At 44.0% G+C, this 27,193-nt stretch overlaps 1 protein-coding gene across 2 annotated transcripts in view; it reads left to right on the top strand.

Moving 5' to 3' along the window:
* Positions 1 to 15,496, top strand: part of GCDH (glutaryl-CoA dehydrogenase) — a 71,024-nt gene extending 55,528 nt beyond the window's left edge. For both annotated transcript variants that reach the window (XM_089661874.1, XM_089661873.1), the window contains 5 exons: positions 2,823 to 3,039; positions 3,529 to 3,632; positions 10,156 to 10,281; positions 14,782 to 14,942; positions 15,102 to 15,496. In XM_089661874.1, the coding sequence (XP_089518000.1) occupies positions 2,823 to 3,039; positions 3,529 to 3,632; positions 10,156 to 10,281; positions 14,782 to 14,942; positions 15,102 to 15,175 (682 nt within the window). In that variant the 3' untranslated portion in view covers positions 15,176 to 15,496. The remainder of the gene's footprint in view (positions 1 to 2,822; positions 3,040 to 3,528; positions 3,633 to 10,155; positions 10,282 to 14,781; positions 14,943 to 15,101) is intronic.
* The last annotated feature ends 11,697 nt before the right edge of the window (positions 15,497 to 27,193 follow it).

Raw genomic sequence — 27,193 nt, 5'->3', positions numbered from 1 at the left:
CAGTGATGGGCCCTGATAGGCTGCACTGATAGGCGGCACTGATAGGTGGCACTGATGGGCATTGACAGGCATTACTGATGGGCATTGAAAGGTAGCACTCATATATGGCACTGATAGGTGGCACTGACTGATAGTGTTAGGCGGCACTGATAGGCGGCACTGACTGGCACTGATAGGTGGCACTGACTGGCACTGATTGGCAGCACTGATAGGCGGCACTGACTAGCATTGATAGGTCGCACTGAAAGGCAGCTCAGATGGGCACTGATATGTGACATTGATGTGCACTGGTAGGCACTGATATGTGGCACTGGCAGTTGGCATTGATGGGCACTGACAGGTAGCACTGATGGGGCTACACTGCTCTGCAGGGCACACTGATCATCAGTGCCCTGATGATCAGTGTACATGTCCCCTCTAAGTAATGCCGATTACCAGCTCTCCTCTGTCAGTGTGACAGCTCGTGAGGAGAGGAATGGCGATAACCAGCATTACCTTATTTACATGCGATCAGCTGTGATTGGACACAGCTGATCACATGACAGAGCCGATGTCTTCAGCTCTTTCCGCTGATGGGTGATCTGCTGTGTCCCAGGGACACAGCGCACCACCGATCGCTGCGCGCCCCCGTGGTGCACACGCGCGGTTAGAGTGGGAGGATGTCATATGACGTCCTCCCAGAATGAGAGAACCCCCACATAAGGAAATTACGGGTGGGAAGCGGTTAAAGTTTGGGAAATCCACGCAAAGAGTACTCTGTAAACTCTGTGCAGATAAGTGATGCAGCACTGATGTCTCAATCAATGTTCTGCCTTGTCAAACTGCATAATATGTCCCTGTTATGTTACAGAGATGAGGGTGATGGAGGTGTTCTGTAGTCCAACAGAAGAGAACTGGGCAGGGCTTACAACACTGCTGAGAATTTCAGTGCAACAGAAGCACTGTGTTGTCAGTTCAAGTAAGAATTCAAAAGCTTACTGGATTTCTGGCAGATAAACAGGTATTTCCTGTACTTGCAACTTTGTAAGGACATGGGGAAATGTGCATGTATTCCAGAAATGTATTATAATAATTTTTTTTCCATAGATGGATTGTTTTGGGTTTTTGTTTTTATTTGGTCAATTGAATTAAAAAAAACGCACAGCGTCCTCCATCCATATAAGCAAGGTGAATGAAGGAATCCCCCCCACTGTGCTATTGTATTCTGACAGCGGGACTCCTCCACCGTCAGAACACACTGATTAGCGCAGCAATGGGCTGATCGAGAAGAATTTTCCACCATGCTGTTCGACAAAAGTCAATCACAATTCAGCCAATGCCAGCTAATCTGGCTGAATTCGGATGCATCTATGGCCAGCTTTTACCACCACAAGCTACACAATGGTTTCCCAGAGACCAGATAGAATGTCTCAGACAATTGCTGATCGAATCAAAATGTGCCTAGTTCAGCAGGGACTTTTGATACATGTGTGTCCGCTCTCACTCAACACAGGTCGATCTAACAACTGACTTCTGGGCTTGTTGGAAACTTTTCTTGATCAGCGGCTGCAGCCACTGATCAGTATGTTCTGTGAGCAGAGTCCCTGCTGTCAGAATACAAGGTCCCAGCAGGGAGGACTCCACTGTTCACCTTGATAATGGAGATGGAGGAATCTGTTTTGTTTTTTTTTATGCACCCCACTTGCTGAAATAAAAAGGTCCATTAGATTAGTTTTAGTTGCACCTGGCATTACATTGGATAATAATGTTGAATTATATTGGCAAGCCATAGATGATGCGATTTTGCAGGGAAGAAGATCGCTTGAATCCCTTCTGCAGCATTATGTCTGCCATGAGGGAGCCTTCCTGGCCAGCAGAACACAATGTAACTGCTAGTGGCTATAGCTGCTGGCAGTAATCATATGTAAAACATCCAACAGGCTGGATATACTGAAGTCGATTCATCAACAACCAACCTGCTCATAAATAGATTGAATCTCAAACGGCTCCTGCTGAATCAGCCGACAGTCGATCCATCTTTGGCCAGCTTAAAGCTGTCTGTACTTATTATAGTCTGATTATACAATCCCATGTAGAGCTGTGTAATGTGAGGACCTACCTTATCAGTCCATTCAATTTGTATCCTATCAGGCAAGCTCCTGCACTGCTTAATTGTGGGTAGTCCAACTGCGATGTGTATAGGTAATTGTACACTCCAACTGCGATGTGTATAGGTAATTGTACACTCCAACTGCGATGTGTATAGGTAATTGTACAGTCCAACTGCAGTGTGTATAGGTAATTGTTCCTTCTCTCTAGTTCCCTGGTCTCCTCCTCCCATGCCCGCCTCCAGGACTTCTCCAGGGTGTCACCCATCCTCTGGAACTCCCTGCCCCAACCAATCAGATTATCACCTACTCTCCTCTCCTTTAGGCGCACCCTGAAAACCCATCTCTTCAGGGAAGCCTACCCCACCCCCTGCTAACTTGCCGACCTCTTCCACTCTTCCTACCACTCCATGCCCCACAGCTATCTCCTCCTGTGCCACCATCCCCTCCCTCCTAGATTGTAAGCTCCAAGGAGCAGGGCCCTCAATCCCCTCATGTTTTGCATTGTATTGGTATTGTTCTGTCACATGTTCTGTCCCCCTTTGTAATGTACAGCGCTGAGCGAACTATTGGCGCTTTATAAATACTGTATAATAATAATAATAATAATTGTACAGTCCAACTGCGATGTGTATAGGTAATTGTACAGTCCAACTGCGATGTGTATAATCAGCTTTACATCACTTAGTTCTCTAAACTGTGTTTAGATTTATTATAATTTTTCTTGTTTTGTAGGATCACTAATTCCCCCATCGCAGACCTGTGTGTGGTGTGGGCAGTGTGTGAAGATGGCAAAGTTCGTGGCTTTCTAATAGAGAGAGGAACCAAGGGTCTGTCCACCCCCAAAATTGAGGGGAAGTTTTCTCTGAGAGCCTCTGCCACTGGTATGATTTTGATGGATGATGTGGAAATACCGGAGGGAAACCTTCTGCCCAATGTGTCTGGGATGGGGGTAAGACTATTAATATACACAATTCCTAATATTTGCTTTAAAGTGCACAAAACAGGTCAAGCAGACAGGTTCATTTTAGAGTTGGCCCTCACAGCTGCATTAACCTAGTTTACCTAAACTCTGCCGCCATCCCGTTTGCTGACCGGAGCGAGGAAAGTAAGTCCCCTGCAAGTCATCCTAGCTTGAGCTAACATGGGGCTAAGATTTTTCACCCTGCCATGTGACAGCGCTTTGGTCTGAGCCGCCATGTTCAGCAACTTCACCTGGGAGGAATAGTAGTGAGTGCCATGCTTCCCCATATCAAGTATACTGCTTCCCAAAGTGACAAAAGTAGGGAAGCTAAATATAACCAACTGTCGGTGGCTCTGAAGTGTTAGGGCCAAAGCATATTGGCTTCCACCTACGTTTGCAAGCCCAAATAACCCTTTCCTATGACTCTGATTGTACATTCCATTTACAATGTGTAACTGTGTTTTTTTTTTTTTGTAGGGGCCATTTGGTTGTTTGAATAATGCTCGATATGGAATAGCTTGGGGTGCTCTGGGTGCTGCGGAGTTCTGTTTCCATACATCCAGACAGTACACGCTGGACAGGTGTGTATTGTGGGTACACTGTGCCCCCTCCCCATGTCAGGTGTCCCCGAGTTACAAGGGGCTAGATGTGCAGTGATGTGTGGATGAAGGCTTTTGGTGGACCTTACTAGTAATAGAGGCATTTAGTTCTCTCCACACCATGTCCAGAGACCTGCGTTAATCTGCACAGATCAACCAGGCTAACCGCTAGAGCACTTATAAGTCCATTTTTTTTCTATGCGCCTTGTTCATCCCACAATGCTGCCTTCAGGCAGGTTGCAGCGTGTTGATTTGAACAGCTGTAAAATAATTAAATTGAAAATTGAGAAGCCCCCACAGACCCCCATTGAGTGTTCAATTATTTGTATTGGGTTTAGTTTGTTAGAATATAAAAAGATGAGAGTTGTACTCCAATCTGGCTCATCTTGATGGTTTATTACATTATCAACCCGACAGCTGAATACATGTTGTCTCCATCCAAGGTAACCACACTTCCTAAACACATTTCACAGATTGTCTGAGAGGTGGGGGTCTGGAGCAGTGTCATGGATTTTGGTATGTTTTACTATTGGGTTTAGTTTTTTTTATCAGAAATGGTTCCTTATCAAAAAACTTGATCAGTTTTGAGTGGAGTTAAACTGTAAAAAAATAAATCGCTGACAGGAAGGGTTTTTATGACTGAAGAGACCCTATTGGTCATAAATGCTTCTCCCTGCATGTCAGAGATAATGTACACTGAACCATACATGCACAGCTCAGCATACAGCTGCAGCACCTCTACGTGCTGTGATGATACGATTCCTGTGTGTTTGTGATGTCTCAGCCACTCAAGTGGCCAAACAGACCGAGCCCAGAGGGAAGACTAGAAGTATCGTATTTTTAGCTCCATAGGACGCACCTAGATTTTAGAGGAGGAAAACAGGAAAAAAAATTCTGAACCAATGGACTGCTGACATACTACAGTGGATGACCAGAGACTGCAGACATAGTACAGGAGATGACCAGAGACTGCGGACATACTACAGGAGATGACCAGAGACTGCGGACATAGTACAGGAGATGACCAGAGACTGCGGACATAGTACAGGAGATGACCAGAGACTGCGGACATAGTACAGGCGATGACCAGAGACTGCGGACATAGTACAGGAGATGACCAGAGACTGCGGACATAGTACAGGAGATGACCAGAGACTGCGGACACAGTACAGGAGATGACCAGAGACTGCGGACATAGTACAGGAGATGACCAGAGACTGCGGACATAGTACAGGCGATGACCAGAGACTGCGGACACAGTACAGGAGATGACCAGAGACTGCGGACATAGTACAGGAGATGACCAGAGACTGCGGACACAGTACAGGAGATGACCAGAGACTGCAGACAGCACAGGGATGACCAGAGACTGCGGACACAGTACAGGAGATGACCAGAGACTGCGGACACAGTACAAGAGATGACCAGAGACTGCGGACACAGTACAAGAGATGACCAGAGACTGCGGACATAGTACAGGCGATGACCAGAGACTGCGGACACAGTACAGGAGATGACCAGAGACTGCGGACACAGTACAGGAGATGACCAGAGACTGCGGACATAGTACAGGCGATGACCAGAGACTGCGGACACAGTACAGGAGATGACCAGAGACTGCGGACATAGTACAGGAGATGACCAGAGACTGCGGACACAGTACAGGAGATGACCAGAGACTGCGGACACAGTACAAGAGATGACCAGAGACTGCGGACACAGTACAAGAGATGACCAGAGACTGCGGACACAGTACAAGAGATGACCAGAGACTGCGAACACAGTACAGGAGATGACCAGAGACTGCGGACACAGTACAGGAGATGACCAGAGACTGCGGACACAGTACAGGAGATGACCAGAGACTGCGGACACAGTACAAGAGATGACTAGAGACTGCGGACACAGTGCAGGAGATGACCAGAGACTGCGGACACAGTACAGGAGATGACCAGAGACTGCGGACATAGTACAGGAGATGACCAGAGACTGCGGACACAGTACAGGAGATGACCAGAGACTGCGGACATACTACAGGAGATGACCAGAGACTGCGGACTTTGGGAATCACATGCTATAAATGTGTGAGTTGCAGGGAGTGCCAAGTACAGCGAGATTTAATTGTGTAAACCATAACAAGTGTACCTGAGTGAAAAAGAACCACAATCTAAAAAAAAGAACAAGAAAATTTGTCACAACTAGAGCTGGTCTTTAAATCGGTGCACTTCTGCTATACATGTATCATTTGGATGCATACACCTAGTGGATTGGTCGAGATAGAGATACAACTACAAAGCCTTGAGCAATATGTTTCCTTTGTAGTATTAACACTCGTAAGGAAAATTCATAAGGACACTAGGGACAGTGGAGCACGGCCTGGGGTCTGCAACCATAGATCCAGTAGTTCCTCAGATTTGGGGGGGTACCCCTTTGTTGCAGAATATGACGCTCTTTAAGAAGGTTAGAATTATTCTGAGTACGCCAATCCTCAAAAGTTGGGGGAAGAGGAGATACATACTTGGAGGCAATACATTTATGCGCCAGGAATAGCAATCTGGTAATAGAGGTGTTTACCTGCGGTGTAAGGGCGTCTTCATCCTAGAATCCTAACACACACATCAAGGAATTGTTATTCAAATGTACCTGGGATGACTTATAGTATCAATAATAAGGTGCCTTAATTCTGCTTTAATGCTGACATTTTTATCTTAACCCCCCTGGCGGTATTCCCGAGTGTAGCTCGGGGTAAAATTTCAATACCAAGAGCGGTCGCCCCGAACTACACTTGGGCTTACCATGCGGCATTGCTCAGGGAGTCCCTGCAGCACTTACCTTGTCCTTCGCTCCCACGATGTGTCCCCTACAGCGTCCCTGGCCATCTTCTCCGGCTGATGCCAGCATCCGGCTTCTGTGTTCCGGTCCCTGTGACGTCGGGACGTACGGGCGCCGGAACCGGCGGCAAATTTGAAATGTTTTAAAAATGTCATTTTTGCTGTCATTGCTGTTTCAAACCATTTCACATACAGTTGCAAGAAAAAGTATGTGTACCCCTTGGTATTACGTGGAGTTTTGCATGAATTGGGCATAAAATGTGCTCTGAACGTCATCTAAGTCACAACAATAGAAGAACACAGTCTGCTGAACATAATACTACACAAACATTAGATGTTGCCATGGTTTAATTGCACATAACATGTAAACATTCACAGTGCAGGGAGGAAAAAGTATGTGAGGCCCTAGCTTAATGACTTCTCCCAGAGCTAATTGGAGCCAGGAGTGAGCCAACCTTGACTCCAATCAGTGTGATGATATTGGATGTGTTGCTGACAGCTGTCCTGCCCTTAAAAAACACACACCTGTTTTGGGTTTACTGGTTTCAAGAAGCACTGTCTGATGTGAACCATGCCTCGCAGAAAAGAGCTCTCAGAAGACCTACGATCAAGAATTGTTGACTTGCATGAAGCTGGAAAGGGTTACAAAAGTATCTCCAAAAGCCTTGATGTTCAGGTGTCCACGGTAAGGCAGACTGTCTACAAATGGAGAAAGTTTAGCACTGTTGCTACTCTCCCTAGGCGGGGTCGTCCTGTAAAAATGACTGCAAGAGCACAGCGCAGAATGCTGCATGAGGTAAAGAAGAATCCCAGAGTGTCAGCTAAAGACCTACAGAAATCTCTGGCACATGCTAACATTTTTGTTGACACATCTACAATAAGGAAAACATTAAACAAGAATGGAGTACATGGGAGGACACCACGGAGGAAGCCATTGCTGTCCAAAAAGAAGATTGCAGCATGTTTGAAGTTTGCAAAAGAGCACCTGGATGTTCCACAGCACTACTGGCAAAATATACTGTGGACAGATGAAACCAAGATTGAGTTGTTTGAGAAGAATACACAACACTATGTGTGGAGGAAAAAAGGCACAGCACACCAAGATCAAAACCTCATCCCCACTGTGAAACATGGCGGAGGGAGCATCATGCTTTGGGGCTGCTTTGCTGCCTCAGGGCCTGGACGGATTGTTGTCATTGATGGGAAAATGAATTCCAGAGTTTATCAAGACATTTTGCAGGAAAACGTACGACCATCTGTCTGCCAACTGAAGCTCCGCAGAGGATGGGTGATGCAACAGGACAATGACCCAAAGCATACAAGTAATTCAACAAAACAATGGCTGCAACAGCACAGAATACGCCTTCTGGAGTGGCCCAGTCAGAGTCCTGACCTCAACCCGATTGAAATGCTGTGGCATGACCTTAAGAGAGCGATTCACACCAGACATCCTAAGAATATTGCTACACTGAAACAGTTTTGTGAAGAGGAGTGGTCCAAAATGACTCCAGATCGTTGTGCAGGTCTGATCTGCAACTACAGGAAACGTTTGGTTGAGGTTATTGCTGCCAAAGGAGGGTCAACCAGTTATTAAGTCCAAAGGTTCACATACTTTTTCCTCCCTGCACTGTGAATGTTTACATGTTATGTGCAATTAAACCATGGCAACATCTAATGTTTGTGTAGTATTATGTTCAGCAGACTGTGTTCTTCTATTGTTGTGACCTAGATGACGTTCAGAGCACATTTTATGCCCAATTCATGCAAAACTCCACGTAATCCCAAGGGGTTCACATACTTTTTCTTGCAACTGTACATTTTGTCCCGAGTGCTTTGTCCTGTACCCTGCCTGCATTTTGACTGTTCTTTCTGCCTGGAAACTTAGAAAAGTCCATGGCGTCCAAAAAGCGTCCCTTTAGGTCAAAAGCGGTTTTAGACCGGCTAGAGAACAGCGATAGTAAATCAGATCCACTTGCAGAATTGAGTGATAATGATTCGTGGGGGAAATTCATCATCAGACACTGAAAACGATTTTGCGACTTTGCTCAGCGATGTGCGAATTTGCCTCTGTATTTCAAATTTCAATGATTATTTATTGAATTATAATTTATGATTTCGTGTTTCAAGTTTTATCATATCCTGAATGTTTACTAGACTCTTGTTCGTACAGATTTCAGTGAGTTATTCTTAAAAATTACAGGCCTACAATAAAAAAAAATACATACCGTATTTTTCGCTCCATAAGACGCACCTAGGTTTTAGAGGCAAAAACAAAAAAAAATATTCTGAACCAATGGACTGCGGACACAGTGCAGGAGATGACCAGAGACTGCGGACACAGTACAGGAGATGACCAGAGACTGCGGACACAGTGCAGGAGATGACCAGAGACTGCGGACACAGTGCAGGAGATGACCAGAGACTGCGGACACAGTGCAGGAGATGACCAGAGACTGCGGACACAGTGCAGGAGATGACCAGAGACTGCGGACACAGTGCAGGAGATGACCAGAGACTGCGGACACAGTGCAGGAGATGACCAGAGACTGCGGACACAGTGCAGGAGATGACCAGAGACTGCGGACACAGTGCAGGAGATGACCAGAGACTGCGGACACAGTGCAGGAGATGACCAGAGACTGCGGACACAGTGCAGGAGATGACCAGAGACTGCGGACACAGTGCAGGGGATGACCAGAGACTGCGGACACAGTGCAGGGGATGACCAGAGACTGCAGACAGTGCAGGGGATGACCAGAGACTGCAGACAGTGCAGGGGATGACCAGAGACTGCAGACAGTGCAGGGGATGACCAGAAACTGCTGACCTTTGGGGAGGGAGGGGGAGCGGGTATCTGAATTTGACAGGTACCCGCTCCCACTTCCGCAGAGTTGTCCTTCCCTCTTCTTCCCGGGCCGGCTTCTGTGACAGCCGGGTGCCCATTGCGCATGCGCGAAAAGCGCTGAGCTTTGTCAATGGCCCGGCGCCTTCTGGGACCTGTCATGTGTCCCAGAAGATACCAGATCATTCACAAAGCGCAGCACATGCGCAGTGGGCACCGGGCTGTCACAGAAGCCAGCGCGGGAAGACTGTGCAGCGCTGGAGCGAGGAACAGGTAAGGCCCTGCAGGAGAGAACAGCTGAGCGGCCGGCCCGGTATTCTGACATGGTGGCGGCAGAAATACCGGACCGGCCGCTTTATATTCGCTCCATAAGACGCACTGACATTTTCCCCCCTTTTTTTGGGGGGAAAAAAGTGCGTCTTATGGAGCGAAAAATACGGTATTTCCATGCAAAAAAATGGTACCACTTTCAGCACAAAAAATCGGAAAGAATCATACCGCCGAGGAGGTTAACAAACCTGTATTCTGAGCTGCATAAACAGCTTAGGTTTCCAGGTCTGCTCGTCATGTAACGTTTGGCGATCTTTTGCCTGCCTAGCTCTGGCTGTTCTCTGCGAATGTCCAATGTCTTGCAGGATTTCAGAAGCTAAAGAAAAATCCAGAATTTTTTTTGCCTGTGCACCCTACACTAGCACTGCTGGTATGTGCTGAAATTTAACTAAAATTAGGTATCATTTGTGTGATGAGAGGTCTGCATGAACCATTATAAGTTATTTTTGAAGTAGGTAAACCAGTTTTGATATCCAAGACTGATTCTTTGTTCCTCATACAGAATTCAGTTTGGTGTACCGCTTGCCAGGAATCAGCTCATTCAGAAGAAGATGGCGGATATGCTGACAGAGATCACCATCGGTCTACAGGCCTGTCTACAGCTGGGAAGACTGAAAGATGAGGACAAGTATGCCCCGTCAGCACTTGATTAGCCCATTAGTGACATTTTTGTGAAGGTTTGATCCAGGTCGTGGTATATCTAGTTACATTCAACTGGACTTGTTCTGTAATGTTGAAGATGTTCTGTAGCTTCAGGCCACTCCTTCAGTTCTAAATCCTTCCCTTCCTTCGTGAAATGGTGTTCTTATGACACCAACTGCATGCCCCATGTCAGAGCAGTGATATTGTTACTGGATCACTAAATAGAACACTTACCTGCTTCCATGGACCTGTAAAAAGAAGAGACAGGATGTGCTTGATGTGCAGCTGCATTGTTGAGCCATTGCTGGGTCTTTGTAGGAAAAAAATGTGCATTTATTTATTTTTTTTCACCGGAGCCTGTGAAGCATTGCATCTGCAATCAGTGGACGGTGAGTGCAGTGTTAGGTTGGCCATACATTATACAATTTTCTGTCCAATTTCTGCCCCATTTCCTTTAGATTTACCTTCAACTATGTAGTGCAAGAGCCTACCTAATTGGATTGAAAGTGTTGTTTAGGTTTGACCTATTATATGGTTTTTGGTAAATCTAAACAAAAAATCTCAAGAAAATTGTATAATGTATGACCAGCCTTAGGCTACTGCAAACTCTTGCTGTATAGAGAGCTGGAGGAAGTGTCAATGGGCTAAGAGTGTGGTGATCACTGCACTTGTGTTCCATTGAGAACTACAAGTCTGTCTGCTGTAGTGGCAGATGGGACTTGTAGTTTATCCACTCACAGATCTCTGTGATTGAATGACGCAGCTGTACTCGGGATTTTGTTGCCAGCGAAAGCCTGTGTAAATAGATCAGTAATGCAGGCCATAGATGGGTCAAAAATCGGCCGATTTTTCGGCCGAAAATAAAATCGGCCAATTTTCGGATCGTTAGTGGGTTAATTGTTCAGCCGTTTTTCGGTATTTTGGCAGATTTTTTTTATCGGTGAAGTTGGAAAAAGATCGGCCGATTTTGCAGATCGGACGATTTTCGTGGCAATTATGGGCAAATCAGCAGATCTTTTTACCGATAAAAAAATCTGTGCATAAGCAGTGACCTGCCAGAGGAAGACAAAAAGAAGAAGAAAAAGAAGAAGAAGAGGTTGAAGAAGAAGAAGAAGAGGATGAAGTAGAAGATGAAGAGGTTGAAGAAGAAGAAGAGGAAGAAGAAGAAGGGGAAGAAGAAGAGGAAGAAGAAGAAGATGAGGATGAAGAAGAAGAGGATGATGAAGAAGAAGAATTCCAGTCCTGCAAAAAGTGTCCCTGCAGAGAGCTCCGCTATTTCTTTGACAGTGCTTTGACATTTATAGCGGTTGCAACAATGTATCTATTTGTTTCCGAATAAAAACATCTGTATCCGAAATGGATACAAATAGATACATTGTTGCAGTCGCTATAAATGTCAAAGCACTGTCAAAGAAATAGCGGAGCTCTCTGCAGGGACACTTTTTGCCAGCTGTAGACGGGATGAAAATCGGCCGATTTTTTTTTTTACCATTCCTAGTAACGTCGGCCGCTTGAACGACCGATTTTTTGTTTTTTTAAAGAAAAATCGGCCGGTTTTCTCCCTATCTATGGCCTGCATAAGCCTGTGAATGGGGCTTTTGTGACTGGAGCCTTTTCTTGCTTTTTGTTTTGGCCAGTGTGACATTCTCATTGGATAGTGAAATGGCAGTTGGTGGAGCTCAACTAAGCCCAAACCAACCAAAGTCAGGCATCAGTAAAAAGGTTAAAGGATAAGTTCAATAGAACAGAATGGCAGTTGACTAGTGCAAAACCGCCTGAAAGATGGTTAATTAAATCCTATGCAGAGTAATATATCACTACAGGAGTGAATGGAATAGTGTATTTATTAGATCACATGGATCATGAAAAAGGTAGACATAGACATGGTGAACATGTTGCAATCATATTGAAATCAAAGAATTAAAATAAAGAACCATTCGGCGTCTTCAAAATAGCTGTATGGGCAAAAATAATCAATGTGAGGCAGTAACATTTCCTTCTGTATTCATCTGATGTAAAGTTCCACACTGTATGACCTAGCAAATTCGTTTTCTTCTATAGCTATTCCTTCATGAACATCACAGTGTGTATGATAGAATCCTAGGAATTAAATAGTGAATTATCATGAATTCAGAAGAATCAGAGGCTTATCATCTTTATATCAACCTAGTAGGATGCACATATTCAAATTGGTTAGATTATAGATATTCATCTCATTACCTTCTTAGTGAGTGTGCCATGATACATAAATGGTGGGTAAAGATCTTCCTGAGTGACCAGCATAGAGGGAAATGAATCCAAAATATAAAGTGATTCTAAAGGTGGGATAAATATATAAAAAAATGTAAAGGATGTAGTGCATTAGTATCATACATAAATGACTAATGGGAATTACCATTGAAGGAACCAGAAAAAATTCTACACTCTAGTACTTGCCACCGATGGAAGTGAACTAAATACAGCCATTTTGAAGACGCCAATCAGTGATCACATGATCGGGACCTCGCACAGAGGTACAACGATTGGTGTTTCACTGTGTCTGGAGGACACAGCAGGCACCGGATTGCGGTGCTGCGCACAAGCAGGGAGGACGTTTATAAACGGCCACCCGACCCTGCACTGCTCCTGTCTAGCCATTTATATACATGGGCTGGACGAGAAGTGGTTAAACTAAATCTAAAAGGAAGTAGTGCAGAAGAGGCTTTTCTGGCTAATAGAGGTAATGGCAGGAATCTTGTCCTGTCTACAGCAACCAGATTGTTTTGTTAATTTTCTTACCTGTGTAAGCTGGTCATCCTCTGGAACTCCTTACTGCAATCTGTCGACTAACTCCTACTCTGTCTACTTTTAGACAATCCCATCTCTTCAGAGAGACCTATCCTGCCTCTAATAAATGGAACTTTTACTTTCTTTATTATTATTATTATTATTATTAATATATTATTATACCGGATTTATATAGCGCCAACAGTCTGCTCAGCACTTGACGAGCAGGGCCCTCTGATTCATCCTGTACTGAATTGTATTGCAACTGTACTCTCTCCCTTCATGTTGTAAAGTGCAGGATTTATATAGCGCCAACAGTTTGTGCAGCACTTTACAACATGAAGGCAGACATTACAGTTGCAATACAATTCAGTACAGGATGAATCAGAGGGCCCTGCTCGTCAGAGCTTACAATCTAAGAGGGAGGTCAAGTGATACATAAAGTAATAACTGGAGGGGGTAAGCCAATTGAGAAGGTGAAAGTACAGTTGTTTTTGGAGGCGGGATAGGCCTCTGTGAAGAGTGGGATTTTCATGGATTGTCTAAAATTAGACATAGTAGGAGATAGACAGATTGGGGTAGGGAGTTCTAACGGATGGGAGAGGTTCTGGAGAAGTCCTGAAGGTGAGCATAGGAGGAGGTGACAAGGGAGCTAGAGAGCAGGTATTGGGAGGATGAAGATGTCGATTTGGTTGATATTTTGAGACAAGGTTGGTGATGTTGCTGGGGGCAGAGTTGTGGATGGCTTTGTAAGTTGTTAATTGTCAGTGTTTTGAATTCAATTTGTTGGGTGAGTGGCAACCAATGAAGAGATTGAGAGAGAGTGGAATCAAACACTGAACGGTTGGTAAGGTGGACGAGTCTGACAGCAGCATTCATGATGGACTGGGCAGCACAGTGGCTAAATGGTTACAATGTGACGTAGTCAGTGTACAGTTTGTATAACATGTAAATTTGCTGTCCCCTCAAAATAACTCAACACAGCCATTAAAGTCTAAACAAAAGTGAGTCCACCCCTAAGTGACAATGTTCAAATTGGGCCCAATTAGCCATTTTCCCTCCCCGGTGTCATGTGACTCATTAGTGTTACAAGGTCTCAGGTGTGAATGGGGAGCAGGTATGTTAAATTTGGTGTTATCACTCTCACTCTCATACTGGTCACTGGAAGTTCAACATGGCACCTCATGGCAAAGAACTCTCTGAGGATCTGAAAAAAAGAATTGTTGCTCTACATAAAGATGGCCTAGGGTATAAAAAGATTGCCAAGACCCTGAAACTGAGCTGCCAGGTGGCCAAGACCATACAGTGGTTTAACAGCAGTGTCATTTCTTCAGTGTTGTCACATGAAAAGATAGAATAAAATATTTACAAAAATATGAGGGGTGTACTCACTTCTGGGAGATACTGTATATGTAATGTGCTGCATAGATTGATGGGGCTATATAAGTACCTGAAATAAAATAAATGGACTGAAAGGGGGATAGTCTATGCAAAGGTAATCCAATGAGGAGAGAGCTGCAGTTGTCGAGGCGAGAGATGACCAGGGAGTGAATTAGAAACTTAGTGGTATCATTGGTTAGGAAGGTCACATTTTGGTGACGTTGAGGCAGCAAGATTTGGACAGTGATATGATGTGTTGGAAATGATGCTGTTTTGTGAGGGCCACTCTGTCATAGACAGGAATAATAATACATCTCTGTTTTAATCCCTACCTGTGCAGAGCTGCTCCAGAAATGATCTCTCTTCTGAAGAGGAACTCGTGTGGAAAGGCCTTGGATATCGCTCGTCAGGCTCGGGATATGCTTGGCGGTAATGGTATTTGTGACGAGTACCACATAATCAGACACGTCATGAACCTGGAGGCCGTGAACACGTATGAAGGTAGAGAATTGCTGCCCTTATTCAACACTGCTGAGTTTCAATATCAGACTAAATCAAATTGACGACAGATTCGATTGCTGAGCTCCTTTTCTGAAAATGCTAGTTGCCTATTATTATTTGAATCAATGTCCCTAATATGTACATTATATCTCCTTCTAGGTACACATGATGTCCACGCCTTGATCCTGGGACGAGCTATAACCGGATTACAGGCTTTTACTGTTAACAAGTAGCGAATCCTAAACAATCAGTGTGATGATTTTAGACCGTTAATGGATGTATTACTAAGCTGCCAGCCTGAACTGTGAGCATTAGTTAATAAAACTACAGACATTCAAAGTACAACAGGATTTCCAATGGACTTCGACCCCCACTACACGTTTGAAAATGTGGTTTATATCCCAAAACTTCAGTTGACACAATTGATATTACTTGATTTTTGTTGATTCTGTTTGTCACCCAACTAAACTTTAAAACTCTTTATAAAAACAATCCAAATGGTTTGTCTTTATGTTCAAAATGTCTCATCAAAATAAAACAAAAGCTTCGTAAAATGGCATTGCAAACGTTTTTCACCTACCTGATCATTGATGCAGCCTAGTGTGCATATTGTGTGTGTTTATTTTAGCTTTTGCAAAAAAAAAAAAAAAAAAAGAAGTGCAGTAGTTAAAGGAATGTACCAATCATGCATGATTATTGTGTAGTTAAAATGTTACTAAACCCACAACAGTACAATCAGTCTGTATATGCAGTAAAGCATGCCTGTTATACTCACTGTGGAACCTAAGGGGTTAATCCTCTGCATTGTGTAAAAAGGCTGTTTGATCCTGTTTTCTCTGCCCCTCCTCTTGTTCAGATGTTCACCTGATAAGACAGACTGAACTGGTAGCCACATTCACATGCTCAGTTTGGTGTGTATTGCTAGAGAGGTTTTTTCTTCTTGGGAGAGTGTATGTGATCAGTACTGTCCAGACAGAGGACATCCTCCTAGAGAAAACTCCTCCTACAAGCTTTTACCACTGCTCAGCTGAAATCACAAGACTGCTCTAACTGCTGATGAGAAAAGGTATTTAGCAGTTTATATCTACTAAAATAATTGCACTTCCATGTTCTGTGTACTGTGGGAGACCAGATATAGTGAATGCAGGATCCGGGGAGACCAGATATAGTGAATGCAGGGTCCGGGGAGACCAGATATAGTGAATGCAGGGTCCGGGGAGACCAGATATAGTGAATGCAGGGTCCGGGGAGACCAGATATAGTGAATGCAGGGTCCGGGGAGACCAGATATAGTGAATGCAGGGTCCGGGGAGACCAGATATACTGAATGCAGGGTCCGGGGAGACCAGATATAGTGAATGCAGGGTCCGGGGAGACCAGATATAGTGAATGCAGTGTTATGAGAGACCAGATATAGCGAATGCAGGGTCCGGGGAGACCAGATATAGCGAATGCAGGGTCCGGGGAGACCAGATATAGCGAATGCAGGGTCCGGGGAGACCAGATATAGCGAATGCAGGGTCCGGGGAGACCAGATATAGTGAATGCAGGGTCCGGGGAGACCAGATATAGTGAATGCAGTGTTATGGGAGACCAGATATAGTGAATGCAGGGTCCGGGGAGACCAGATATAGTGAATGCAGGTGGGTGCACCGGCCTAGTGCATTACCTTAAAAAATGTTTAATAAGAGATAAAAATAGGTATTGTACTCACAATGGATGGACTCAATGTAGGCTAGGACCACATCATGAATGTTCTGGAATATGAACACCTTGGTACATTCAAAAGTCTAAATGTACTGAATGGAGAAAGAACAAACAGAGGGCGCACCGGCCTAGTGCAGTACTTAAAAAAATCTTTAATAAGAGATACAAATAGGTATTGTACTCACAAACAACAGTAAAGTCAAAGGCACATCATGAAAGAACAGCTTGGTCAAAACCGCGCTACGTGACAGTCTGCAATGGGAAGTGTAGCCATCCAATAGCCTAACGCGTTTCGAGGACCTGCCTCTTCCTCAGAGCCTACACTCCCCAATGCGGACTGTCACGTAGCGCGGTTTTGACCAAGCTGTTCTTTCATGATGTGCCTTTGACTTTACTGTCGTTTTTGAGTACAATACCTATTTTTATCTCTTGTTAAATATTTTTTTAAGTACTGCACTAGGCCGGTGCGCCCTCTGTTTGTTCTTTCTCCATTCAGTACATTTAGACTTTTGAGTGCAGCAAGGTGTTCATATTCCAGAACATTCATGATGTGGTCCTAGATTGAGTCCATCCCCAAGCGCAGGAGCATCTGTGTTTGCTAGAGTGAATGCAGGGTCCTGGGTTTAGTGACGCTAGAGTGAATGCAGGGTCCTGGGTTTAGTGACGCTTTAAACATGTTCTAGAAAAACAATTTTTCGTGGCTTTGATTTTTCTTCTTTCATTCATCTTGTACGGCTTGCTTCTGTTATCTTTATTTTCTGAAATTATGTGAATCTGACCCTGTAAATATATAGGCACTGCATGTACTGAGTCCCCTGACACAAGGCTGACCGGAGGAACTGTGAACAACGTCCTGAATATTGCTGTATATTATATCAACTAGTCAAGATAAAACTGACTTTTGCAGTGTTTTCATAATAGAATTAACAGTTTATTGATGGATATTGGTTATTAACCTCTTGGCGCCGGCTGAACACAAATGTGCAGCCTCCAGGCCTAGACGCCGAGTGGCCACACATTTGCGTTCTACTAAAAAAAAACATATGTGCTGAGAGCGCGCTCCCAGTACACACATTCGGTACTCACGGAAAGGTCCCGATCTCCTCTTGCAATCGGGACCTTTCCCGATTATGTGACAGCAAATAACGGCAGTCACGTGACCCTAAAACCCCGCCCGCCTCCCAGCTTGTGGAACCCTTAAAGGGCCGGGAGGCACCGGCACCAAGGGGTTAAAGTGCAAGTGGTGACTCAGTTTAAAATCCTCTTCTCTGAGTCTGCTAAGGGACACAACTTGATGTTATTATGCAACATAGGGTTATACTGCTGCCATCAGGAGAAATGAGCACTAGGCACAATAAACTGAAAGCCATGCTCCCCACACTTCGGTAGCTCACTGTCCCCAGAGCCTATGGTTGCTCTTCTTAATAATAAACTTTTGAGCCCCTAAAAGGAAGTTTAAAGCGGAACTACACGTCATCTGAGCACCACAAACCTAAAACACTATTTAACTCATTTTTAATATTCAAAGCAAACTCACCCATCCATCCTTGTCTCCATGATGTATTTGTAAAAGCAACCCTAGTACAGTATCTATAAAGTGCAATTATTCTTGGACTCATGTAGGGCAGGGGCTTTGCTTCAAAAAGCAACCTTCAATGTCAGAAACAGAAAAAAAGGACCTCTCAAGAGCAGGGCAAACTGAATAAAAATAATAAAAAAGGTGGGGGGGGGTGGAGAGTGAAAAGGAAGAAATATCAGAATATATTTTGGGGTGTAATTCCACATGTACCCATGGCATGTGTCAGCAATATATCATTTAAGTGACGACTTTGTGTATGAATTTTTTTATTTTTGTCATATTTCAAAAACTTGTGGTTAAAAAAAATCTTCCATTGACTCAACATGCCTTTCAGCAAGTAGCGTAGGGTGTCTACTTTCCAAAAAGGGGTCATTTGTGGGGGTTTTGTGCTATCCTGGAAATTCGGAGCCTTTGAAACTGTGATAGATAGCGAGGAAGTGAAATGAGGAATTTACACACCATCTGGCATTCAAAGGGGTCATTGGATTTCAGGCTCCTGTGGCTAGGCTGCCAAAAAGTCTCCAACATGTGGTATCCTCATACTCAAGAAAAGTATCAGAAAATATTTTGGGGTGTAATTCCACATTTACCCATGCCATGTGTGAGCAATATATCATTTAAGTGACAACTTTGTGTTAAAAAAAAAAATATTTTGTTTTGGGTAATTTTCCAAGAACTCGTGGAAAAAAAATAAATCTTCCATGGACTCAACATACCTCTCAGCAAATAGCTTAGGGTGTCTACTTTCCGAAAAGAGGTCATTTGGGGGTGTTTATACTGCCCTGGCATTTCAGCACCCCAAGAAATATGATAGGCAAGCAGAAAGTAAAAGCAGCATAAATTCCAGTATCTATACCATAGTTTGCAGATGCTTTAACTTTTACACAAACCAATGAATATATACTTATTGGGATTGTACACTGACACACTGGACACCACAATGCACTGTACACTGACACACTGGACACCGCAATGCACTGTACACTGACACACTGGACACCGCAATGCACTGTACACTGACACACTGGACACCGCAATGGACTGTACACTGACACACTGGACACCGCAATGGACTGTACACTGACACACTGGACACCGCAATGCACTGTACACTGACACACTGGACACCGCAATGGACTGTACACTGACACACTGGACACCGCAATGCACTGTACACTGACACACTGGACACCACAATGCACTGTACACTAACACACTGGACACCACAATGCACTATACACTAACACACTGGACACCGCAATGCACTGTACTGTAATGCACTGGACACCAAAATGCACTGTACACTAACACACTGGACACCACAATGCACTGTACACTAACACACTGGACACCGCAATGCACTGTACTCTGTAACGCACTGGACACCACAATGCATTGTATTCTGTAACGCACTGGACACCGCAATGCACTGTACACTGTAACGCACTTGGCACCGCAGTGCTCTGGACATCGCAATGAACTACTCTGTAACACACTGGAAACCGAAATGCACTGTACTCTGTAATGCACTGGACACCGCAATGCACTGTACAATGTAATGCACTGGACACCGCAATGCACTGTACAATGTAATGCACTGTACACTGTAACACACTGTACACCGCAATGCACTGGACACCACAATGCACTGTACACTAACACACTGGACACCGAAATGCAATGTACTCTGTAACGCACTGGACACTGCAATGCACTGTACAATGTAACGCACTGGACACCGCAATGCACTGTACTCTGTAACGCACTGGACACCGCAATGCACTGTACTCTGTAACGCACTGGACACCGCAATGCACTGTACTCTGTAACGCACTGGACACAGCAATGCACTGTACTCTGTAACACACTGGACACCGCAATGCACTGTACTCTGTAACACACTGGACACAGCAATGCACTGTACTCTGTAACACACTGGACACCGCAATGCACTGTACTCTGTAACACACTGGACTCTGCAATGCACTGTACAATGTAATGCACTGGACACCGCAATGCACTGTACAATGTAATGCACTGGACACCGCAATGCACTGTACACTAACGCACTGGACACTGCAATGCAGTGTACAATGTAACACACTGGACACCGCAATGCACTGTACTCTGTAACACACTGGACACCGCAATGCACTGTACTCTGTAACACACTGAAAACAGCAATGCACTGTACTCTGTAACGCACTGGACACCGCAATGCACTGTACTCTGTAACACACTGGACACAGCAATGCAGTGTACTCTGTAACGCACTGGACACCGCAATGCACTGTACTCTGTAACGCACTGGACATCGCAATGCACTGTACAATGTAACGCACTGGACGCCGCAGTGCACAGTACTCTGTAGCGCTCTGGACACCGCAATGCACTTAACAATGGAATGCACTGGACACCGCAATGCACTGTACAATGTAACGCACTGGACACCACAATGCACTGTACACTGTAACGCACTGGACACTGCAATGCACTGTACCCTAACGCACTGGACACCGCAATGCATTGTGCCTGGTGTACTGTCCTCCTCTCCTATTGCTCCTCTGGCTGCAGCAGGTGAAATCATTGACTTCCAGGCTGCCACTCGCTGGGTCCTCATGGCCGAGGACCCAGTTAGAAGCCTTGCTATTTGCCAGTCCAGTTTTTTGTTTTCTTTTTTCTCGGCTGGCCCCAACGGGCTGGATAAATGGCTTTGGCAGACCTTATCTGGCCCGCGGGCCGTAGTTTGAGGACCCCTGCTTTAAATGGTCAAACCACATGAGCCCTCTGTAGTACCTACTATTTTAGGAACTCTTTCATTATTTTGTTTGGATATGGCTCATTCATATTTCATGTCTGAGGCTTAAAACCACTTTAAGCTTTTTTTTTACCTAAAAAAAATAAAAATAAACCCAGTGTTGTAACTGCCTAAAAAGTGTTGGAGTTACGCATTAATTTGTCTCTTATGAAGCGATGAAAGACTACCTTGTCTACAGAGTGACAACACTGATGTGTGATTTCACTGCAGAACAAACAGCATTGTCACAAGGTTTTATTACCCATTGATACTGCCAGGAAATCCATTTTTTTAACTTCCTTTACTAACAGAAAGTTGAAAAATAATGAATCTTGTGGCAGTATGAACGGTTAATAAAACTTTGTTCGGGGAAGATACACAACAGCCAAAGCTGCTGTATTAATGCTAGGGACAAACTGCACCTTATATCATTTTAGATTTTTTACATTGTTTCTACATGTCACACAACCCTGCCATTGTAAATATTCTGGCTGCCTCATGAGCTCAGCTTATTAGCAGCCGTCTTGGCTTCAGAAACAGAGACAAAATTGTTACATATATTATGTATATTTAGAGCTGAACTCTGATGCCTGTAGAATTAATAATTGCAATAAATTGCTCATTGCTCAAGTAACCCCTGGCAACCAACCGCTGGAGGAACCCTAGTTGAGAAGCCCTGCTAAGCTTGCTAACACCTTTTTATTTTAATTTTGAGTTTACATACACTTTAAAGCCCATATAAAAGCGCTACCCCACTTGTTTGTGGACCACCCTGCCAATATCTTATAATTGCTTTGTTTTAAAGTGATTGCAAAGGCAATCTTGGAGGTGTTTGAGGGCGCTTAGGTGAAGCACTGTATTAGAGCCACATTGGAGGAAAGCTACATTGAAGAAGAGCTGTGGTTTGGAGTGCTGGACATGGAGACTGAGTGGGGCTTGTAGTCCATGAGCGAGTTTTGACCCGTATGTAAATATAGGTCACACGTTAGGGTGAGTGTGCACTTTGCCTGACTGCATTGTGCCAATTGTAAAGTTTAGTGGAGGGGGATTATGGTGTGGGGTTGTTTTTCAGGGTTCCTTAGTTCCAGTGAAGAGAACTCTTAGGGCGTCAGCATACCAAGACATTTTGGACAATTTTATGCTTCCAACTTTGCGGGAAGAGTTTGGGAAAGGCCCCTTCCTGTTCCAACATGATTGCGCACCAGTGCATAAAGCAAAGTCCATAAAGACATGGATGAGCGAGTTTGGGGTGGAGGAACTTGACTGGCCCGCACAGAGTCCTGATCTCAACCCAACAGAACACCTTTGGGATGAATTAGAGCAGAGACTGCGAGCCAGGCCTCCTCCCCCGACATCAGAGCCTGACCTCACAAATGCATTTTTGAAGGATGGTCAACCCTTCCCATAGACGCCCTCCTAAATCTTGTGGACGGCCTTCCCAGAAGGGTTGAAGCTGTTATAGCTGCAAAGGGCGGGGCCAACTCAATATTAAACCCTACGGACTAGACTGGGATGCTATTAAGGTTCGTGTGCATGTAAAGGCAGATCGACCAATACTTTTGGCAATATAGTGTATATAGACATAGAATATTAATAGAATACAGTTTCACAAAGAGGTTGATTTTGAATTGTTGTATTGCAATGCAATATTTGTTTAATAAATGCTTCTGGTGATGTGGGACCACATGACAATGTGCAGCAGCAGCAAATAGATTTTTACTTTGATGACATTTTCTGTTTGTTTTACGAATTGGTAGCACAGAGAATTTTTTTCTTTTATTATTTTGTCTTGGCAAGGGTGCCAAGGTGAGTCTTTTGGCCTAAGTGTTGGTCCGTGAATCAGACATCTTACACAGCCCAAGCGGACTTATCCTTCTAGGATGAACATCTCTTCGGTGCTACCTTGGATGACATCATCATGCACCTTGCTCCTACAGTCCAGGGAGATGGAGGAACCACATTGTATGCACGGTCCTTTTTTTTCACGCAGGAGGTTTTTTTCATTTTCCTGGCTCCTCATACAAGGGCTCTAATCCCTCCAAGGCACCCATTGGAGGTGCCCATCGTTCTTGGCCTTTCATGGCCGAAGCCATGGGCAAGCCCTACTTAGCATTGCAGACTTGCCCTCACTAATTTCCAGGGTGGGGGGTCATCTTTGCTGGTTCGTAGACTTGTGGACCTCCCTCATCTCTGACAGCTAGGCCCACAAACCGATTGTGTCCAGCTTCAAAATTAATTCCATTTTTTTCCTCTGGAAGAATTATTTCTGTCTCTTCTATGTTCCCCCCACCACCATCTCACTGCTTTGGGGCAGTACAATATCTGCTACTCCAGAGAGTGATTGCACTAGTCTTGGAGCTGAAGCATTTTCAGGGGTTTTTACTTCAACATGCTTTGCGGTTTCAGGAAAGAATGGATTCGCCGGATCCTGGACCCCTGGCCCTGAATAGCTTTGCATGGGTGCAGAACTTCGAGATGGAATCCATCCATTCTTTGGTGACCTCCCTTCTTCAGGATGATTTTCTGGTCTCTGTAGGCATTACAGATATGTACCTGCATGTCCCTATCAGGGCTACGTATTGACGCTTCGTGTGCTTTGCGATCGGGGATACACATTGTTAATTCTGGGGTTTTCCAAGGTGCTGGCCCCGGTACTGGCATTGCTGTGATCATAGAGATGGAGGGGATGATCTGGTCCTCAGTTATCTTCTTTTCGTGTTTTCCTAATCTGAAAGTCAGTTTAGGGAGCTCAATAGCTCAAGCTTAAAGTATATGTAAACCCTCACCTTGTAAAACAACTCATTCAGTTCAACCACTTGCCTGCCAGCACTTTTACTGCCTTCCTGCCCTGGCCAATTTTCACTGGTGCTGTTGCACTTTAAATAATTGCATGATCATGCAACACTGCACCCATATGAAATTTTTTTAATCATTTTTTTTAACACAAATATAGATTTATTTTGGTGGTATTTTCTTCATTTCTGACATAACATTTTGCAAATAATTTTTCTACACAAAATCAGACCAAAATGTATTCTGCTACATCTGTTGAAAATAACCCAAGTCAGTGTTTATTATTTAGTTAGTAGGAAAGTTATAGAGTCCACAATCTATGGTTTATGTTTATGGTGTAACTTAAAAAAGCTTTCTAGCTTTGAATAAAACAGCATTTATTTAATTTGTAAAAATAATACTCATAGCAATGAGTTTTATGTTAACTAAGTAGTGAATATTTAAATACAACAAAATTAAACATTACAGAAAGGATGGTTAATTGTTTATATCAGTGGTAGTGAATATACTGCTCCTCAACTGTGAGCTGTGATATGTGCACAAGCCTACACAATAGTTTTGTTTTCGTAACTTTGAGTTGCATTATGGTGACCTCTGCGCTGCTATGCAATTGTTACGGTGCCATTCCTTTTGAATGCCCAATTCACTGTAACAGTAACAGGCAACACACTTGCGTTTCAGTGCACGCTGTGTATTGCAGAATGATGCATTAAATAAAGTCATGTCTGATTTTTAATGTGCTTAGGTATGCTAAAATTTGTTAAAATTCTGAATTAAATTGTGCTTGCTTATGCAGTAAACCCAATTATCACCCAGAACATCTGATGTATTTGGTGTGACCCTAGGATAAATTAAAAGGGTTTTTTTAATTAATTTTTTTAATGCATTAATATTATTATGCACATTTTTTCTTCATGGGTATGCTGGATCTGGTCATTGGAGACCTGATCCAGCGGCCCCGAACTCCCACTCCTAAAACAGCGCTACAGCAATAGGTAACTTCTAAAATGGAAAACATTGAACTAATGCTGGGTGCAATCAGCCAGCAATAGGCCACTATAACATTGACCTGCTGAAAAAGAAGGCTGGACAGAGCTGCTTCAGTTGTGCCCAAGCCTCCATTCTAACAGAAAGTGCTGTGAATTTTCTTTTTGATGTAAACACAGTGAGCATTGTGTTTACATTACCTGCTACCAACTCAGCTCCTAGGATTATTCCTGGACTCACGGTTTTAATCTTTAGTGGGTTGGAGTTGGGTTGCCTAAACAGGACCTAGAGTGCGGGTCATATTGACGCTCCTAAAGGACGCTGGTTCAGTTCTCTTTAAAGTGGTTGTAAAGGTTCAAGGTTTTTTACCTTTATGCATTCTATGCATGAAGGTAAAAAACCTTCAGTGTGCAACGCCCCCCTAATACTTACCTGAGCCCCATCCCGATCCAGCGATGTGCACAAGAGCCTCAACTCTCCGGGGACTCTCTCTCCTCATTGGCCATTGGCTCCCATTGCCTTTAATATCACTTTATTAAAACATTACCATAGCCTCCTATATTAGGAAGAGGTTGGATTTCCTATCTTAGTAAATTTTAGCTGTAAAATCACACAGCGTGTAGTCCCTAGGGCTGACGTATACACAAAATCAGCCTTCTTTATATAGCAAACATTTTAAAAATGGCACAGACATCTGCACTTTCTGTAGCAGACTTGTGATCATTACATAGGCTCAGTTCACTAAGCTATAATAATCACTATTTGACAAAACAATTGTTATTTTAAGCATTGAGAGCTAAAAATAAATCTCTTTGCTAAACATGATTGCTATGACAAACACCCCATAAGCTGTAGCTTTGTGAACTGAGCCTATAGACCCAAATTGTATGATACAAAGATCCTTGGAGTGGTACTGTGTGGCAGATGTTTCCTGGGCACTAGAGCCTCAATCTAGAGGACTAGAAAGCCCCTGCCAGCCGTTCACTTGAATCTGAATTGAGATTCAGCCAGCTCGGGGGTTTAATTTATTTGGTAGCTGTGAGGCAATACGGACGGTTGTTATGTAAGAGACTTTGATAAATGAAAACCATTGTCCTCAGCAGGATGAAATGAGCTGGGCAGGTGCTGCTCGCAGGGTCTGTTGAATCATGTCTGCCAGTGAATAGGGATGCCTGGTGCTGCTGCAAAACACATACAGATAGTGCATGAATTTTAGGGATCATTGCAAGGTCTGTTTTACCATCAGGAGCTGCAGATTTCCTTTATTTTCCTAGCTGAGAACAGAAAGAAGCACAGATGAGACTCGGACACACAACTGTACCTGTGTACATAAACCTTAAAGCAGAATTTCAGGTATGGACATTTTATACATAGATATATTGGTCCAAATTGGATCAATGGAACTATGTACAGGGGATAGACAGCAAATGTAAACACTACATGACTTGCACATGTGAAGGTGATGGCAAGGTCGTGGAAAGCGGAAGTGATTCTTTTGCTTACGCTGTGTGATGAGACACCAAACAAGTGGGAAGCCTCACTTTCATCATTCACTGCGTGCGCTGCTAGTAATACAGTCATGTCAGAGCTTACTGAGCTTCAAAGAGGGAAAAAATTGTTTGTGCCACTTAGCTGGTGCCACTGTAACTGAAGTTGGCAATTTATTTGCCGTGTCGTAAGGTACAGAACCAACGGTTATGACGGCATAAACAATTTCTGGAAAATCGTCATCTGATAAGCGTAAGTGAGGTCAACATGATCAACTGACAGAAACAGACAAAAGGACATTGCGGTGGATTGTGACCCGGAATAAGAAAACAACTGCTGCAAAAGTGACTGCGGAGCTCAATCTCAGTCTTCATGGGAGGCACCAGCTAAGCGGCACCAACAATTTGCCCTTTTTGAAGCATAGAAAGCTCTGACATGACTCCGTATCACTAGCAGCGCACGCAGTGAATAGCAAAAATGAGGCTTCCACCTGTTAGCTATAGCTAGGTGTCTCATCGCACAGCGGAAGCAAACAAATGTTACATCACTTCTGCCTTCGATGCGAAATGTCACTTTCATACTTGCAAATCTTGTAGTGTTTCCATTTTTTTTTCTCTGTCTAATCCCTGTATATACCATACCTGGCTGATGCACCTGGAAATCACAGTAGTAGAGAACCTACTCCAGTGATCTCCACTTGCTTCCAAGTCCTGTGCCAAGCCAAGCTGTCCTGCTGCATTCTGAACATGGGAGGTCAGTAGCTTGGCACAGGGCAGAATTAACAGAATGCTTTGCATTTTCTGAATGAACGCAATGCGTTCTGTGATTGGATGAGGCAGAGAATGTGACGTTACCACTCCACCTCTCTACCTCATCCGAGAGGAGAATGCTTTACATTTT

This window comes from Staurois parvus, unplaced genomic scaffold (genome assembly GCF_062004578.1).
Source record: "Staurois parvus isolate SC_StPar_1 unplaced genomic scaffold, SC_StPar_1.0 ptg001400l, whole genome shotgun sequence".
NCBI lineage: Eukaryota > Metazoa > Chordata > Amphibia > Anura > Ranidae > Staurois > Staurois parvus.
This window is presented reverse-complemented; position numbering and strand designations above follow the sequence as displayed.